The following is an 18616-nucleotide window of genomic DNA, read 5'->3' on the forward strand; positions in this document are numbered from 1 at the left end:
CTGGTGACAAATGACGCCGGGCCATCTTTTTCTGTGTGCTTTGGAGAAACACCTATTCGAGTCCCTTGCCCTTTTTAAACTGAGTTGTCTTGTTGTTAGTTCTAAGAGTTCTTTATATATTCTAGATGCTAGGTTCTTGTCAAATGTATGATTTGCAAATATTTCCTCCCACTCTGTGGATGGTCTCTTCCCTTTCCTGGTAGTATCCTTTGATGCACAAAGGGTTTTCATTTTGATGAAATTCTGGTTGATCTATTTTTTTTTTTTTTTTCCTTTGGGTTCTGTGGTTTCTGGTCACATTAAAGAAGCCATTGCCAGACCCTAGGTTGGGCGTCTGTAGTTTTGAAAGCTTCTCAGCTGATTCCAATATTTAAGAGCTACCAGCTGAGAGCCTAAACCCTCAGGTAAATGAGGAAGGCGCAGCCCGGCCGGTCTCCCGGCCCTCTCAGCAGAGTGAGGACGGCCATGCTGGGGGAGCAAAGGGGTGTGGACCAGGGTCCTGGGCAGGGCCCACGCTGCAGACAGGAATGTGGCCAGCTGTGGAGCACTGTAGCAAGGGTTCCCATGCCATAGGACCAGGCAGGTAAGCACTGCGGGCAATCGTGTTACGGAGCCAAGGCGTCCCCAGCTGAGCTGCTAAGTCATCTGCCGGCACTGAACGCCAGAGGCCAGAGCTGGGACTCATCCCCTCTCTACCCCCGTGGCTCTCAAAACTGTAGCAGCGGCAAGCCTGGGACCTTGTGTCTAATGCAAAATCTACTGAAACAGAAGCCCGGGGGCTGGGGCCTGGCCATCTGGGTGGGAACAAGGCCTCCAGGCATTTCTGGTGCCCGCCCAAGTTTGAGAGCCCTGCTGTAGACTGGAGAGAGCCCCAGTCTTCTTCCCTGTGGTCCTCTGACGGAGGGGTCTTTGCCTGCACCCCACGAAGAAGTCGTTTCTGTCCGAGACCTTGAGACTTTGGAACCAGTGGATCAGCCCTGTTCAGGGCCGACCCCTGGCTCCAACATGGACAACCTCACCCACCTGCCACCTCCCGCAAGCCTGCTCCCATGCGCCACCCTCGGGCTGAGCAGGGGCACTGGGAGCAGGAAGGGAGAGACCTCACAGGCCATGGCTCTTGTGGGCCGAACCTGGTTCTTCCCTGCCTGGGACAAGGCCCAGCACCCCACTGAGAGGCCACCGGCGGCCCTTCCCGACCCAACCTCTCCATGCCCTGCTGCCCTTGGGATCACCTGAGGAGACTTGACGAGCTACCAGAGTGTGACCGGTCACACTCTCGGCTGGCGACGATGGCCTTCCATGTTTTCCCACTGAGCTCGCTCTGGGTGACACCCTGACGGAAGTATATGGCCCGGTCCTCACAGCCAATGCCCCACACCTGGCAGAGAGAGGGACTGCTGGGTGGGAGGCCAGCACAGACCCTTTCTGGGGTGTGAGGGGAGGGCAAGGAGTAGGGGGCAGCACCCTAAGGCTGGAGGACATGTCCGCAAATGCAGGCAGGAGCCCCGGCCTTATGCGCGGTCGGGTGCGCATGTGCACATGAGTGTTAGGGCCCGGAGGACGATGGAGTGGATGTGGGGTGTGTGCACAAGTCAGACACAGGGAGCAGAGGCCAGAGAGGACCGGGGAGGGCACGGCACCAAGCTCAGGAGAAGCAGGGACCCTGTCCTGGCTCCCCAACCTCAGGCAGACCCTGGGCTTTCGGGCAACAGAGTCCAGGTGAGGTGCTGATGCCACTGGGTGCTGTGCCGGCACACAGCGTCCACCCAGGCCCCCGGCTTCTGAGTAGCCCCTGGTGGGAGGACAGCTGTTCCCCAAGTGCGCCCAGAGAAGGGTCTGGGTCTTTTTAAAGATGCAAAATAGGAGCGCCCGGGTGACTCAGTGGTTCAAGTGTCTGACTCCTGACTTCCGCTCACGTCATGATCTCATGGTTCCGTGAATTCGAGCCCTGCGTCAGGCTCCGTGTGGACAGTGTGGAACCTGCGTGGAATTCTCTCTCTCTGCCCCTCCCCCGCTCGGGCTGTCTCTCTCAAAATAAATAAACTGAAAAAAAATTAAAGATGCAAAACAACCTCCTTGACTCTGACCTCCTTTTCAATGAGAAAGGAAGCTGGGCAGGCATCCTCCTGCTCTCCACCGGCAGGCACGAAGGAGGGCGTGCCGAGCGGCTGGGGGGCCCGGGGAGCAGCCCGTTTTGGGCCCTGGCCTGCAGGGGTGCCTACGGGAGTGTCTACGGGGCTGCATCCACCCAGGGTGGTCCCAGTGGCCTTGCTGGGAGGGCTGCGGTGTCTCCAGGCTGGCCTCCGTCCTCAGCCCCCACGTGCACTAGCTGGAGCCCGTCTGGCCCCTGGCCGCTGTGTGCCCAGCTGACTGGGGTGGGGGGGAGGACAGCGAGGGGGCCCAGGGGAGGCCAGCACCCCTGCCCTGGGAAGAGCTTCTAGGGCGGTGCGTTGGGACACAGGGAGTCTGAAAAGCAGCCAAGCCTCCTTCTCTACCAGGAAACACACTCTGCGGGGACGTTTAGGAGATGCCGCACCCATCAACTCGGGAAGATCACTTTCACTCTTCACTTACTGAGTGGATTTTGCCCAAATACTTCTCGGCAAAACCCCTCAAGTCTCCAGGATGTGCTCCCCACGACTGCTCTGCGGAGGGACCTGGGATGAGCAGGGGCTCTGGGACCCTGGGCAGAGCAACCCCCCCCCCCCCCCCGGGTGCCCCTGCAGGCAGGAAGCCTCAGGAGGTGCTGGCACCCCTCCCCCCACCCATGCAGGCATCACGAGCAGGCCTGGCTGGAAGGGGTGGCAGGAAGCATCAGGAGCCCCTGCTCTGAGACAGACCCCTGCTGTGTACGAACTGCTGACCCTGGCCGTTGGGACCCACAGCTCGGCGTCACACGCACACCTGGTCATTCAGCCCCACGTTCACCATCGTCATTTCTCCGACCATCTCGATCCAGCTGGTGCCACAGGGGTTGTGCGAGTTGATGCCTCTTCGGAACCACACCTGGGAAGGTCAGAACCAAACACACCCCCTTGGAGGGCCGCTGAACGAGATTAATTTTTAAAGGTTCTGGAAGGACCAATGAGTAATTTGGTCCTCTGGTCTCTGGCTCGTGGCCACAAATGAGCACAGCACATCACTGAGAGAGATGTCATCTGTGTCCCTCTTCCCCATACCTCCCGCTGCACCTCCTTCTGAGCGTGGCACTGTCCCACAGGGCTGAGGGTCACCTGCCCCCAGCCACACCTGTCCTAGCGGCTTCCTGTCTATTCTCTGGCAGAGGGCATTGCCCCTCCGGGAGACAAGGCTGCCTGAATCTTTCAAGAACCTTCTCTCTACCAGCTCAGCACCTCTTGGCACCAGGCAGAAGCAGCAGGTGCCCGCTGTTTCACTGTGCACAGAGCTGGGGGGTGGGACTTCTCCTGGGCGGCATCTGGTGGGGGTGGCACGCACCACATCTCGAATGCAGACACTGACCCGTGAGCCTGACTAGAGACATCTCACCCCCATGGACCGCGGTGTAATCCTCATGCCCGACCCTTGGAAAATACCATTTTGTCTGGTCAAGTTTGCCCCTATGTAATGAACCACACAATTCCTGAGGTGGGATGGGGGGAGGTGACCGGTTAAATGAGAAACCCTAAAATTGCTTTTATAAAAAATTCTAGGATGTCTAAAACGTCTCCTTGACCCAAAGAAAGTGCACAAATATTTGTCTGAAGACTGAGCAAATTGCGGATATAAATACAATTTCCTGCTCATTGAATTCATTGTTCTCAGAGTGGCTTAGTAAGTTGCGGTCTCTGGGAAGTGGATGCTTTGGGTGATCTGTACTTTCTCAGGCTGGGGGATGGCCTGAGGCTCAGGGACCTTCTGCATGGACACAGACTCAGACATGTGGGGGTTCTGCCCCCTTGGACAATGCTACCGATGCCTGGGAGGTGGGGTCGGAAACACCACAGAAGCAATCTGAAATCTCATTTCACTGGACTTGTCTCTGATGACAAAAACGAGCACTGGATGGGATCAAAAGGATTCAAATGGCAGAGGGTTCCAGAAAATTGGCACTGGACTATGTGAAACGTTACAGAGTACTGAATGATAAATACAGTTGTTCTGCAGCCGGTATGGGGGCATGGGTGTATCGTGGAGCTCACCACGGCCTTCAACCCCAGAAAACGCACGCTGCTTGGCTGGATTTGTTCTAAAGGGTTTAGACCACACTAGCAAGAGTAACCACATAGCCCTCAACATTAGGTGGGCCCTCGATTCGATTCCCATATGGGCCAGTGATGCCTTTAAAAATAAAGGAAGAAAGAAAATAAAGAAATTAAACAGAGCCCTCGGCCCCAGCCCCCAGCAACCCTGTCTTACTTTCCGGTCCTTGGTGATGGCCCAGACCACGCTGACTCCCACGGAGACGTGCATGATCCCATTTTCAGATGTGGGAGGCTCCACTATGGACCAGGAACTTCCTACCCGGCCCCAGAAGAAAGAGCAGGCGGCCCTCATCAGCAAGAGCGGTGGGGAGAAGAGTGGGCATCCCCCTGCCTCTCCCTGTATGGGGCGTAGGGCTGCCCACCTTTGGGATTGTTCCTGTTGATTCCTTCCCGGACCAAGGCCTGCCCCTCCCAGAGCGTGACCCACAGGAGGTCGTGGGGCCCACAGCTGATCTGTACCGCCTCCCCTGGGGTGTCCATGAGGGACCACGATGAGCCTTCAGGGTTGGGGTGGCTGACATCCTCTCTGTACCACACCTGAGTGGCGGAGAAACCCACGGCAGGGTCAGGCGGGGCCCCGCCAGGGCTCCGGGTCAGGCTAACAGCCCAAGCCTGACTATGCTTGCACGAGTATGTGCGCAGGCCAGGCGTGGAGTCTCTGGGAGCCAGGGGGCCCTGACTGTCCAGACTCGCTCTCCCTGGCCCCACTGCCATCGGAATCCTCATGCCAGATTAGATGGCCCCCGACCGCTGCTAAAAAAAATGCCACCCGGGGTTTCGGCCATCCTGGCTTTGGAACATCTGCTTTCAAGAACCCCTTCCCCATTCACCTAGGGTCCCAGGGAGACCTCTGGCCCCATCCAGCCCCAGGGGTCTTGTGCCCCCTAGTGGCGATGCACTCTCAGTACACTGAATCTGGGGGGTGGGGGGTCCCTGGTGGTGAACCGGGAAAACCCCTAAATCCCTTTCATAGGAATGTGTAAAATATCCACTTCTTTTTTCCTTTAACCTGGAGACAACGGGTGTAACAAAATATTTAAGACTGAGCCACCTGTTCATATTGTCCAAACCGTTTGGCTCTCTTCATCTGGAAGGGGCTTCACGGTGCCAAGTGGTCCAGGAGGGTGGGGACCCCTCCCAGGCTGTCTCCACACTGGGGACCACGGCCTCCCAACCCTTACGCCTCTCCCTCACAGCCCACCCCTGGGCAGCCTCCATTCTGCTACCTGCTGGTTTGGGGGCCCCTCAGTCTCTCTAGCTTCTCCTGGAGCCCAGGGTCCTAGTCAGACCTTTATGGCCCTCAGGAGTGCAGCAGGGCTGTGGCTGACAGCCAGCACAGAGCGACCACAAGCGCTGCTCTCACGCCCCTGTTCTCTCCTCTCTCTGCATCCAGGTGCTCATGGACCCTCAACGGGGGCTCTGTCCCAGCCAGCTCCCTACCACCTTTCAGCATGGCTCAGAAAACAAACAACTGTGGGTTGAGCTATGCCCAGGCCAAACAAGAGTCCAGAGGTAAGTAAGCCTGATAAAAACCTACTGTGATTATTCCAAGGCCAACCAGAAAATCGTGGTGAACTTGTGGTAAAGGGTACGGACTGGACAAAGTCTGCTCTAAAACCACAGCTAAAGTGCTGAGTCACCTGCATGAAGGACCACCTATGTCACTACTGCCAGTGGGAGCTGGCCTTACTCCTTGGTTCATAAACTTCCTGAGAGAAGAATCTCCTCTTCTCTCTAAATATCCAGCCACCCAGCCTCTGACCTCCCCACCTACCCGTCTACCTACTCACCCATCTATCCACCCACCCATGCACCCACCTACCCATCATCCATCCACCTACCCACTCAGCCATCCATACAGCCATCTACTCTCCACACACCCATTTATCCACCTGTCCATTCACCTCTCCACATAACCACCTGACCCCCATTCACGATACTATTGGAGACTGCTGTGCGGGAAGCACCCGAAGGGAGTTGGCAGGGAACTCAGAATCTGAGGAGACAACACTGAGGACATCTGAGCTCAGGGTGGGCACTGATCAATGCTCTGGGGGCACAGAGAAGGGATAGGCCAGGGCCAGGCACGGGGTGGGAGGTCAGAAGCTTTGAGGAGGAGGAGGAGGACCAAGTGGGTCCACAGAACCGCAGGATTCACAGGAGGGGTTACTGTGGGGACCCTACTAACATGGCTCCTCGCCTGCTCAGGGAGGTCCCAGCTGTAGGGACAGGCGGCGAGGAGCGGAGAAGGGCTCAGGGGCAGCCCCCGCCCCTAGCTTCCACCTTTGGCCCGGAAGGCCAGTTTGTCTCCTGCCTGCTCCTTCCGGTGGCTGGCCTCCCCCAGCCACCTCCCATCCTAGGACACAGGGGGACACGGGCCTTACCTTTCCCTGCAGAGACACGGCCCATACGGACAGGCGGCCCACAGGCTCGTCTGTGATTTCCCACCCCCCCACAGAGAGGTCATTGAAGGGGTCGGGCAGTTGCTCGGGGTCATCCTTCGAAGGGATCTGAAACGAGCAGGCATGTGGCAGAGGCGGTCACGACCCGTGGGCACCCGGGCCAGGAGATGGCAGTGTTCCCCTCCTGGTGGACACCCGAGTGCTGGGCCCCCCTCCAACACTCCCCGCTACCTTCCCCCAGCACGCTGCCCTCTGTTCTCCAGCTCAGCCCGCCCACAACTGCCTGACTCCACAGAGAAGCCAGCAAGCCAGCATCAGGACAGCGAGCTCCTGGCCCTGGGTCCCCTCTGCCCAGGCCTCCCTCTGTCGGCCACTAGGCCTGGGGCTGCTACCCCCGAGGGCCCACTGCTGCTCCAGTGTGGAAGGCAGACGTACAGGCAAGGTCTCGGCTCTGTGCTTTGCAGTGACCTGACTGCCGTGACCCTGTACCCCCACCTAGAAGGGGGCCGATCGCAGAACCTGGCCCTGGGTGTGAGCCGTTACCCTGTTCTCTGGGTGGCTGCTCCCAAGGCAAGGGGATGGCAGGCTGGACTAGCGGCCCCACCTCAAAGCAGGATCCCTCCAGAAAGGTCTGGCGAGGGCCCAAGGCCCTCCTCTCATTCAAGGCCACATAGGACCCCAATCCAGGCCTCACATCCCTGAACTGGGAGATTTCTGGGGTCACGGGAACAACCCAAGAGCCAGAGTGGCTCCTGTGGGGGTTGGGGGAGGAAGAAGGGCACAGACTGTGCCTCAGTCTGGGGCAGGAGAGCCTGGGGACCAGGGTCAGGTCAAGTTCTGTGCTGTCCCAGGCCACAGTCTAGTCCGGCTTCCTCTGTGGCCAACTCCCAGCCAAGAGCGCACTCAGCACCACAGTGTTCTTGGGACAGGAGGTGAGTCAAAGGCCAGGTCCCAGGGTGGCATGGTACGCCCTGCCCAGAGAGGGGTGGGCGGGGATGAGGGTCCCACGGGACCCTCCCAACCGTGGGACTGCTGTCCAACCCTGCCCCCCGCCCCGGCCACACTCAGGCATCGACCTTGGCCCAGGCGTCCCGGGACTCGTATCTCCTGTACCGGATCCACCTGCGCCGCCGCACACAAGAATTCCACTTTTTGTCTCTCGTGTAAGTGGCGGGGAAGTCGATGGCGTACGTCCACCCCTGAAATACCAAGCAGGGGGTGGCTCTGTCAGGCTCCTGGGGAAGGAAGGAAACAGCTGGGGATGGGGTTGGGGGGGAGCGGGGTAGAAGAGAGGGAGGGGGACAGTGGTAGGGCCCCGAGTGCCCAGCCCCTCGTATCCCGAGCAGGAACATGCAGGGCACCAGCTGAGGGTGGACGCTGGGGCACCGGGGACAGCACCGGGGGGCACGGGGTCCTTCCCCACAGGGGAGCCGCGGCAGGAATGGAATTCACCTACCCCTTTCTCGGTGGGTTCCCCTCCAAAATTCTCGTCCACGTACCAGTCCGACTCCCACACCCAGTGCGGCGAGGGCAGCGCCACCCCGTCCAGCGGCCGGTGCTGGAGCCCACTCACGTCACTCCACTGCCAGCGGTCGCTGGGCAGGAGCTTCTCACAGAAGCCGCCCACGGGGTTCCAGCGCTGAGGGCCGGGAAGCAGACACAAGGCCTTAGGCCTGCTGCCGGCCTGGGGTGGCGGGGACCTCTCCGTGACGAGCAGGACCCTGCCGGCAGGGCCCCCCTGCAGAGATCTCCAGGATGGGAAGTGAGCAGGGGGTCTGCCTGGAGCTCAGGGATCAGAGCCTCCCACGGCTCATCACCAAGCGCCAGCACGTCAGCAGCTCCCCAAAGGGCAAACAACCTGCCGTGGGACACAGGGCCCCGAGGGGCAGCCGGTAGGGGTCATGGCCCTGTCCCAGGCTCCCGGAAACTACCCGGAGCCCACCTTGTGCAGACCTGGCCAGCCTGCCTTGATAAGGACAGAACAGGGGGTCTGGCCCCAAAGGCCCTGGATGCTGGACAACTCAGATGTTAAGCAGAATGAAGGAAACGAATGTGGGGCTTGGCCACGAGCGTGGGGCAGGGCGATCTCCTTCCCGGCAGACCAACCAACTGAGCCGCCCAAACCCATGCGACTCCACCTGGTTCTCATAGGCCTCCTCCCGGCGGCGGATGGGGACGTCGCTGGCGCACACGTACACGTAGACCTGGTTGTCACAGGCGATGCCCCAGCAGCACTGCGTGGCCGCGCTGACGCGCTTGAACTCCAGCTGGCTGTCCTTGCAGGGCTCCCAGTACTGCCCAGCCGTGGAGAGTGTGTGCACCTTCCCGAAGAGATCCACCGCCCACAGCGCCGAGTTGGGCATGGCAGCGGGTAACCGAGGGAGAACTGGTGGCAGGAGGCCAAGGTCAGTGTGGGCAGCCAGTCCTGGCTTCCAGTCTAGGGCCCTTCTTTTTTTTTTTTTTTTTTAATGTTTATTTATTTAGAGAGAGAAAGAGGGAGAGAGAGAATCTTGAGCAGGCTCCGTGCTGTCAGCACAGAGCCCAACACAGGGCTCGAACTCACGAACTGTGAGAGCATGACCTGAGCTGAAATCAAGAGCCTGAAGCTTTAACCAACTGAGCCACCCAGGTGCCCCCAGGACCCGTATTTGTTCTTTGTTCTTTCTTTCCCTCTAATTATGGGGATTATTTTCAAACATACAAAAAATACACAGAGGAAAAAAAAAATGTAACATTCAAGTTATCTATTTCCCCAAATTTAACGAGTATTATCATTTGATCATATTTCCTCCACACCTTTCTTGTCTCTAAAAGAATAAGTGAAGGGGCGCCTGGGTTGCCCAGTCGGTTAAGTGTCGGACTTCGGCTCAGGTCATAATCTCACGGCTCGTGGGTTCGAGCCCCGCATCGGGCTCTGTGCTGACAGCTCAGAGCCTGGAGCCTGCTTCAGATTCTGTGTCTCCCTCTCTCTCTGCCCCTCCCTGCTTGTGCTCTCTTTCTCTCAAAAATAAATAAACATTTAATAATAATAATAATAAAGAATAAGTGAAAAGTTACAGATTTAGTTCAGTCTTACGCCCATGGCTGCCTCCCCAGGAAGCCTCTGCCCCACGGTGGGCAGGTCCCCTCGTTTATGTGGGTCCCACAGTGACAATCCTATGTGGGGGTGGTGAAAGCATCCCCACAGCCACAGTCCTGCGGGAGGCCTACGGCTGTGTGATGGGGATGTGAGGGTCCTGTCTACGACCCCCTGTGTGACCACCCTCTCCTGACCGAGCCCTCTCCATCTGCCATCCTCCACTCCTGCCGCCTTTTTCTGTCCTCTTTCTGCTCCGTAGGCGGTGGGCAAGGTGACTGGTAAGCTCTGTGGCCACCCCCACACCTCCAGGGCGGACCGTGCTGGTGCTCCTGGGGCCTGACTCCCGGAGCCTGGCTTCCGGTAACTCCCGGAGCCTGGCTTCCGGTAGGGAAAGCCTCCGACCAGGGCAGGGCCACAAGGTCTGGGATGACTACAGGCCTGGGGAGTGGCAGCGGGAAGCTCGGCCTGACACCACCCCAAGGCCAGGAAGGAGGCAAGAGCTACTAGGAGACAGCATCCCACCCTCACGGGAGGCTGCTAGGCCAGGCTGTTCCGCTCCTGCCAGCACACCCGAGGCTGTGGGCGCTTCAGACAGCACAACTCGATGACACAGATGCAAAGCGTCTGAGAACAAGAGCATCTGCTACAGGCAAATAGGCTCTTTTGGAACAAAGCGTGTCTTACGAACACCAAGAAGAAAGTGCGGGCTGAGAAGGAAGAAGCCAAGGGATGAGGAAGAAGGGAAGCAGAAGGAACAAGAGGGGTGCCTGGGTGGCTCAGTCGGTTAAGCATCCTACTTGGGCTCAGATCATGATCCTGTGGTTTGAGAGTTCAAGCCCCGCGTCGGGTTGTGTGCTGACAGCTTGGAGCCTGGAGCCTGCTTCGGATTCTGGGTCTCCCTCTTTCTCTCTCTGCCCCTCCCCAGCTCTCTCTCAAAAATAAATAAATATTAAAAAAATAAAAAAATAAAAAAGAGGGAACAGGAGCCAAGCTTTATGAAACATCCCAGAATCCCGACCTTTCTGCCCTGGCACCAAGGCTCAGCCAAACGTATGGGCAGTCATGACACCAGCCTTCTGGAGCCATTTGAAAACTGGTATCTGTGTCCAGGTGGAAGAGCTGCAAGGCACCCCCTCTTGACCCCTGCCTGGCCCAGCCTGAGGGTCCACTACCTGCCTCTGGCATCTACGCTGTGACTAAAAGTGCACGGAGCCACACCCTGGACCCCGACTGTTGGAATCTGGGTCCTGGCTCCATCACTTTCTGGCACCACCCAGAGTCGACTAACCTCTCCATGCCTCAGTTTCTTAATCTTGTAAAAGGCGGAAGGGAACACCGACCTACTTACAAAGTTGTTGTGAGATTTACGTGAAATCATACAGGTGTAGAGCCTGTAATAGATCATGCTCAGTACTCAGCCAGAACTCAATGGGCATTATTGGCATTGTTTTACTACTTGGCATTTGTGACCACAAACTCCGACTTATCTCCTATCTCATAGAAAGCCGACAAAATCAAAGCCCTTTCTCTTCAACCTGAGCCTTTAGTCTCTTCATTTCCTTAGCACTTAACAGCGATCTGCACATAGTGGCTGTTCAACCAAAGTTTACGGATTATCACGGCCACCTACATCCGCTAGATTGCCATCTTCCTAGGCTAGGATGGAAATACTGCTTCAGGTAAGCCGAATGCCATCGATTACTTAAGGTTTAAAGTAAGGTCATAATAGGTGGCAAGGTTGGTGATAAAACTAAAGACCAGGAGTAGAAAAGATGGTGGGTGGAGGGGTGCTTACTGTCTAACGCGTTAAACTTGGCTGTGTGTCTGAATATCCTCATCATAAATTGTTGGGGGGAAAAGTAAGAATTTTGGAGGTGAAGGGAATTTGGTTCTTATGATGTCAGTTTAATATATAGCCACTCTTCAAAGCTATCTCTCAGCTGACAGTCCACATTATAAGAAACCAGTGAAGTCAGGCTACCTGTGGGTTGAGCTCAAAGAATAGTGACTTTGACTTGTATTTGATACACTTCCCTTCAGAGAAATGACTAAGCAGTAATTTCCACACAGACATAATTGAACCTTCCGGGCAGCTAACAAAAGACTCTGCTGCAGAGAAAGGACAGGAATGGGGGTTATGTTTGTAGACTCCCTTCAGAGTGGACACCCAGGCACCATTATTTTCCAGCCAAAGATGACAGCGGTGAATATCCTTGGCCAGCCTCACCCCCTTTCTGCTCTTGCCAGGATGCTACCCCAACTCCTCATATACCACTTCCTGGCTGTGAGGTAACCATGTAACCAATCCAGGGACACTGGGTCACTGGGTCAGAGGACTCTTGAAAGGAAAAGCAGGTTTGAGCATTAAGTCTCTTGATTCTGGGATCCTGGGACTCCTTTGTTTTGTAGGGGTAGAGAGAACACTATCCAAGAAAGCAACTTCAGATTCACCAAGAACTTTTGCACAATGAATTCCAGTTGGACCTTCAGTCATTCCACTAAGAAGACCTGCTCACCACCCTCAGAGCCACCTGCCTTTCTGAACAGGTTTATTAATAGATCCCTTCGGAGGCCAAAAGGTCCCCAAGGGAAGGTGGGGGTGGGGGGAGTAGGGCGAGGGTATGGTAGAAGGAGGGACACAAGGGACCAAGAGAGCTCTTGAAGCATCTATGTCCCTGACTCTGCCTTAGGACTCCTTCCTGAAAGGTTTCCTGTTGGTTATTCTATTACATCCTGTCACTCCCACCCTCTGTACAAACACAGGGAGTCTGGCTACTGAGGTTGCTTACTGCCAGCCACTTGCAGGGGCTGTTGGAAAGCGACAACAGGGTCCAAAGACGCGGGAGAAAATAGCAGGACATGCACGGTAGTTGAGTCCTTCCTGGATTAGGGTCCACCGGTCGCACTGGCCAGGAGATGCCCTGAGCCTGCAGTTTCGGGATGAACCCCACCCCATTCCTCTACCACCACCCCCACCCCCCCCCCGGCCCCCCGCGATGATCGCGGGCAGGTCAGCCTTGGTTTCATTCGGCTGTATGCACTTAGGCGACAGGTGGGCCCCCTGTCCAGCCACCAGTAGCACAGTCGGAGCGCCCGGCCCTCACCATCTGCCCTTGCTAATCCCACGACAAGCTGATTTGCTCCTACCGCTGCCTACAGGAGGGACAGACGGTCTCTTTGCAGCTCGACCCCCTAAACCCGCAGGCTCCAGGAATCACTCCAGCGCAGAGACTGGGGTGGAAGCGTCAGCGGGTGTTCCGGGGGACGGCGACGGCGCCCGGCACGGTGTGCAGGAAGGCGCACCTGCACAACCTCTCCCACCCTTCGGGTGTCAGGGGCAAACGCAGCCGCGGGGGAGGAGGCGCCGCTGCCCTCCGCCGCCTCAACCTGTCCGGAGAGGCCGGGGTGCCCATCCCACCGGCCCGACCAGCCGCCGCACTCACCTGGGCTGGCGCCCGGCGGGCGGGGTGGCGGCGATCACTTCTCCGCTGCCGGGCTAGCGGGCCGGCCCTCCCCCGGCTGCTGGGAGAGCCGGCTGGCAGGAAGCGGCAGTCAGGCCCGCGCCCATTGGCCGGCTTCGCCGTGACGCAAGGCCGGGCGCACGCGATTGGCTGCGGCGCACCACATCACAGGCCCGCCTGGGGGTCGCGCGCCCACCCACTTCCGGGGTCGCGGTGGAGTAGGTGAGGCGGCTGTCGGGTGCGACGAGGTTTCTGCGCGCTCCTGGGAGCGAACCGCGCAGACCCGCAGACCTCAGTCGCCCCCAGGACCCCCACCCCCACCGCCGCTCCCCGAGACCCCCGGCGCTCCCCAGGACCCGGTCCCTCGCTCTTTAGGACCCAGCCCGTCGTACCTCAGGCTCCCGCCCGCCGCCCCTGAGGACCTGCCTGCAGCCCCCCAGGACCCGGCCCGTCGCTCTTTAGGACCCGGCCGGTGGTACCTCAGACTCCGGCCCGCCTTCCCCAGGACCTGCCCGCCAGCCGCGCGTTCTCAGGACGTCAGGCGAGGAGGGGGCGGTCAGGAGGGGCCCTGGGGCGGGGGGCGGCACTGTGGTGACCCGAGGCGGCCGGAGAGCCGCGTGTCCGCCTGGGCCTGGGTCGTGGAGACCGGTGTCTAGGTGAAACGTCCCCTTGAGCACGCAGACCTGCTCAGGAGAAGTCCGCCAAACATGCGATTTTGTGAGTCCGTGGTGTGGTAGCGGTAACAGGCCACTGCTTTGTTCAGACTCTGCTGTGGCCAGTGACAGAAAAGCCGGCTGCAGGTGTAGCCAACCTAGTAGCGGCTCCGATGTGAGCGCTGGCCGGGCGCCGGGCGCCGGTGGAGGCGGTGCGCAGGGCCCTCCTCTGGGCCGCTCAGCAGCCGGGAGGTATCCCTGCCGTTAGGACAGAGGTGAAAAACAAAACAAAAACAAAAAAGGAGCCGTGACTGATGAAAGGCCAAGCACAGCGCGACATACAGGCTGAAACCACATCCCTTGGACCTAGTTTCCCTCCCCTCTGATTCCTGCTCCTTTCGGAGGATGCACACCAGCTTTCTTCCTGCCGGTGATGGCTGGGGAAGCCCCACGGCCGCCAGCTCTAAAGGCCGAAAAGCCTTTGATTCATGCCGGATGGTTGTGTGGTCTGGCGTGTAACCTTCACCCTTGCTTAGTCTGGAGATGGGGGTTATTATGAACCGTATGCTTTGGTCCCCGTAAAATTCAGACCTTAAAGCCCTCATCCCCGGTGGGATGGTATTTGGGAATGAGGCCTTCGGGGGTGTCATTGGGTCAGGAGCAGGGAGCCCCCCTGAAGAAGATAGCGCCGTTAGAAGAAGAGACACAGAAGAGTTCAGGCCCCTTCCCCTTGTGAGGACACCGTGAGAGGGTGGCACTGCAGGCGGGGAAGCAGGTTGTCACCAGACGCGAGATCTGCTGCTGCCTTGGTCGTGGACTTGCAGCTCCCAGAACTATGAGAAAGAAACGTTTGTTGTTTAAGCCCCCCCCCCCCCCCCAGTCTGTGGGATCTGTGCGATGGCAGCCGCAGCAGGAGCCTGGGTGAGACACGAGGTACGGCTGGGGGTTCCAGAGAGGAAAATTAGGGTCCTGTTAGCAGGAGGATGCGTGGCTGCTAGGCAGCTGAAACAGTAGTCTGGGTGTAGGGAGACTTGTGCTCTCTTCTGTCTGACATTTTGGAGCCATTTCTCCTATCTGGCCTCAGTTTCCACATTGAGAGGCATTGCGCACTCTATGGGCCTCACAGAGCTCCTGTGCCATGACAGGGTCCAGTACCAGTTTTCCTGAGTTCAGGATCTGACACAGTGGACCTTCTGGGGACCCATATTGGCCCCTTCCCCCTCCAGCCCTTTCAGTCCTTTGCGGAGCTGTCTTCCCTTATGACAGGAGACCGACTGCTAATCCTCGTTCCCGCGTCTTCTCGATTTAACCTTCGTTTCCTGTGACTTCTCTATCCTGACCTTGCCCCTTCTCTCCCGTATCCTGGCTCCATCACTTTACCGTAGGAGTCACTGGACCTCTGAGCCTGTGTCCTTATCTGTAAAATGGGAATAACAGCACCTGTCTGTTTGGGTTGGAGGGAGGATGACGTGAGAAGGTGCACGTAAAGTGCTTACGGTGGGGCCCGGCACCCAGCGAGCACTCACATGTTATTGGTATTATTGTCGAAGTCTCTGCATGTTTGGGTCTGAGGCACTTGGCCATTTGCATCATGTCTCGCGTCTTAGAGTTCCAGAAACACTTTACAAACAACACTGGGCTCGGCAGCATCCCAGATGATTGATGGAGGGCTCCTTTCAGGATGAGGACATGACTGTGTCTATCTCTGATATTTGGGACACCGTGATATGTTTGAGGGAGGGACTTTCTTACTCATATTGGAATTTCCAGGGCTTAGTGATTGCCTAACACATAGTAGGTATTCAATTTTTATTAAAGGAATGAATATCCCTCCCCCAGTTACCCAGATAACATGTAAGTCATGCACTGAAAAATGTTGGAAGAGCCTGAGCAAAAAGGGCACAGATTAGCTAGAACGGGCCCGCACATGCCGTTCCTCAATCCATTTCGCCCCCCACCTGCACCAACAACGAATGTGGCTGCCTTGGCCCTTTCTTAACACGGCTTCCAGGAAGCTCCCTATGTGTTGAATGGGGGTGGTTAGGTTGTTCCTAGGATCCTTCTGATGCCATATCCTTTTGCGAACTACTGTTTGATTTTTCCTTTCTCTGTGGAAACTCATTTGCTTGGAGTAAGCTCTTAATCACAAGGGGTTCATGGTGCTTTAACTTTAATTCTGCTTATTGCCATCCCTCCTTTTGTAGAGCCAAGGAGTCAAATGTCCGGCACTGAGCCCGGTATTCATAAGGCGGGACCCTGGGCAGCCTTCTCCCTGCTTAGCCAGCAGGACCCACACTGTACACAGCGCTTTCTTTGTATCTGCTAATTAAGTTAATTTCAACACTTTCGCTTTTCCTTGTGATCCTTACGATGCTAGAGGAAGCAGTTAAACGTGGTGTTTCCTCCAGCTCTGACAGAGGAAAACTTGCAGAAACCATCTGTAGAAAAGGGCATGTCCTGATTCACATGTTTAAATGTAGGCAACCGTGCCTTAAAGTGAGGAAGTCATGTTTTTGTTTCTAAGAGGAAACCCACAGCACCTCTAAAATCTAAAACACAAGCAAACAAACAGTGAGCTCACCCTGGAAGCCAGTGTTAGTCACTGTCTCAGCTGTCTGATCTCCGCCTGGTTATACAGACTCAGGCAGACATGGCCGAGTCAAACGTTCATTTGACAGCCGTCTTCGGAGTGCTTACTATGTGTTAAGTTAGTGCCAGCACTCTTGGGGATCCAAATTCGCCAAGAAACCTTTTCCCCCAGAGCTGAAAAGGTCCACTGGGGGAGAGGGAACTACGTTAGAAGGCAGGAAGGACTATAAGCCATAGGGGTGTATTTGAATTGTGTATATAAAGGCAGTTAATTAAAGATAAGGTCAGTGGTAAAGTACAAGGGTCAGGAGTAGACAAAGAAAACTCGGGTTCATTTGCTTAAGATTAACTATGCTCCAGGAAGCAAAATAAGGCTTGGGCTCACACCTTTAAGACCAATAGGCATACAGGTCTCTGTTTTATCTCGTGGGCCAGAAGCTTCTCACGTAGGACTTACTTTGTACTTCCTTTATGCATCATTCTGCGCTGGACCATGTGATGGCTACTGGTTGACAGTTGTTTGAAGAACTTTTTTTTTTTTTTTAATTTTTATTTTTAAGTAATCTCTACACCCAACTTGGGGCTCAAACTCACAACCCCAAGGTCTCGAGCTGCGTGCTGCACCATCTGAGCCAGCTGGGTGCCCCAGGAACTTCTGATGGCAGTAAACTCACACAGAATGTTCAAAACCAAACCATAATCTGTGTTACACTTGTACATAAAAGAAACCTACTGTATTTTTGAGTCCAGAAATATGTGTCAAATAAGCCACTTGTGCCTAAAATGCCTTTCATTGTGTTTTACAATCATCTACACAAATGGGGTTTATTATTAACCTTCCCTGGAGTGATGTTTCCTGTCTCAAACCCATCAGCTCTCTTTCCAGCACAGAAGTGGAGCTCTGCTGACTGCTGCCACAGGTGGGATCTGCTCTGGGTGGGGACTGACGACGCACCTCCCGGCCTCAGCTCCGCCCAGCTTTCCCAGGAGGGCAGTCCCCAAGGTTGGGGGCCACCCAGCCACCAGGTGTGAAAGCCAGACCCAGATCTGCTCTTCTGAGGCATTCTCATGTGCTTCTCTGTACCTCTCCAAGGGCCAGTAGTCCCTACTGGCTAGAAGTAGAATTATCTGTTGCTAACTGACTCCGAGAAGAAAAGCTTAAGAAAATTTTCAGACACTTAAAAAAAATTTTTTTTAAATGTTTATTTATTTTCTGAGAGAGAAGGAGACACAGAATCCAAAGCAGGTTCCATGCTCCGAACTGTCAGCACAGAGCCCAACATGGGGCTCAAACCCATGAATGGTGAGATCATGACCTGAGCCGAACTCAGATGCTTAATTGACTGTGCTACCCAGGTGCCCCCAGACATTTTTTGAGAGTAAGGGGGATGCTCACTGGAGGAGATGCTAGGACAGGAGTCATAAACCTAGACATACGGCCACTCTAATTACAGATCTATTGTGAAAAACAGAACTTATTGAAGATCATACAAGAAAATATTAATGATCTTGATCTAAGGAAGGATTTCTACAAAAAAGATATAAAAAGCACCAACTGTAAAGGAAAATATTGATACATTCAACTACTCTCAAGTCAAGAACTTCCCTTTATCAAGACACCATTAAAGGGGTCAAAAAGCATGTCCCAGAGCAGAAGGTATTTGCAAATGTGTAACCAACAGAGGGCTAGGATCCAGAATATAGAAAGAACTCCTGCCAACCAGCAAGAAAAAGACAAACGTCTAAATTGGGAAAAGGTAAGGGACCTGAAAAGGCACTTAAAAGAGGAAATACAAACGGCTAATAAGCTTAGGAAAAAGTACTGAGCAGGGGAATACAAATTGAACCCACAAGGAGACGCCTACCACATAGGCCAGGTGGAAGTATAGGTTGGTGCCGTCACTGGGGAGGTCGGTCTGACATTGTCTAGCAAACCTGAAGATAGGCATGCCCTGTGGTCAGTAGTGCCTTTGCTAATACCCACACCAGCAGCACATACGAGAACGTTCTCAGCAGCACCGTTTCTCACGGCCCGCGGTATCCATCAGCAGTAGGACAGATAAATGAATGTGACATAGTCCTACAGTGGAATATCACTAGTAACAAAGAATGAATGAAGTACAGCCAGATGCAACAGCGTGGATGAGTCTTGAACATATGGTGAATAAAAAAAAGCCAGACTCAGACCCAGAGGAGTACATACGATCTT

General features: G+C 55.7%; 1 protein-coding gene across 1 annotated transcript in view; it reads right to left on the reverse strand.

Annotated features, from left to right (window-relative positions):
- The window catches only part of TECPR1 (tectonin beta-propeller repeat containing 1), a 25551-nt gene extending 12299 nt beyond the window's left edge, over window positions 1–13252 (reverse strand). The window contains exons 1-9 of the mRNA XM_040455870.1: window positions 13148–13252; window positions 8764–9011; window positions 8082–8264; window positions 7702–7824; window positions 6608–6733; window positions 4586–4760; window positions 4378–4478; window positions 2905–3006; window positions 1233–1378 (exon numbers count right to left, since the gene is read on the reverse strand). Of these exons, the coding sequence (XP_040311804.1) occupies window positions 1233–1378; window positions 2905–3006; window positions 4378–4478; window positions 4586–4760; window positions 6608–6733; window positions 7702–7824; window positions 8082–8264; window positions 8764–8988 (1181 nt within the window). The 5' untranslated portion in view covers window positions 8989–9011; window positions 13148–13252. The remainder of the gene's footprint in view (window positions 1–1232; window positions 1379–2904; window positions 3007–4377; window positions 4479–4585; window positions 4761–6607; window positions 6734–7701; window positions 7825–8081; window positions 8265–8763; window positions 9012–13147) is intronic.
- Window positions 13253–18616: the final 5364 nt, after the last annotated feature.

Source organism: Herpailurus yagouaroundi, unplaced genomic scaffold (assembly GCF_014898765.1).
Source record: "Herpailurus yagouaroundi ecotype Mexico unplaced genomic scaffold, PumYag 216, whole genome shotgun sequence".
Classification (NCBI taxonomy): Eukaryota; Metazoa; Chordata; class Mammalia; order Carnivora; family Felidae; genus Herpailurus; species Herpailurus yagouaroundi.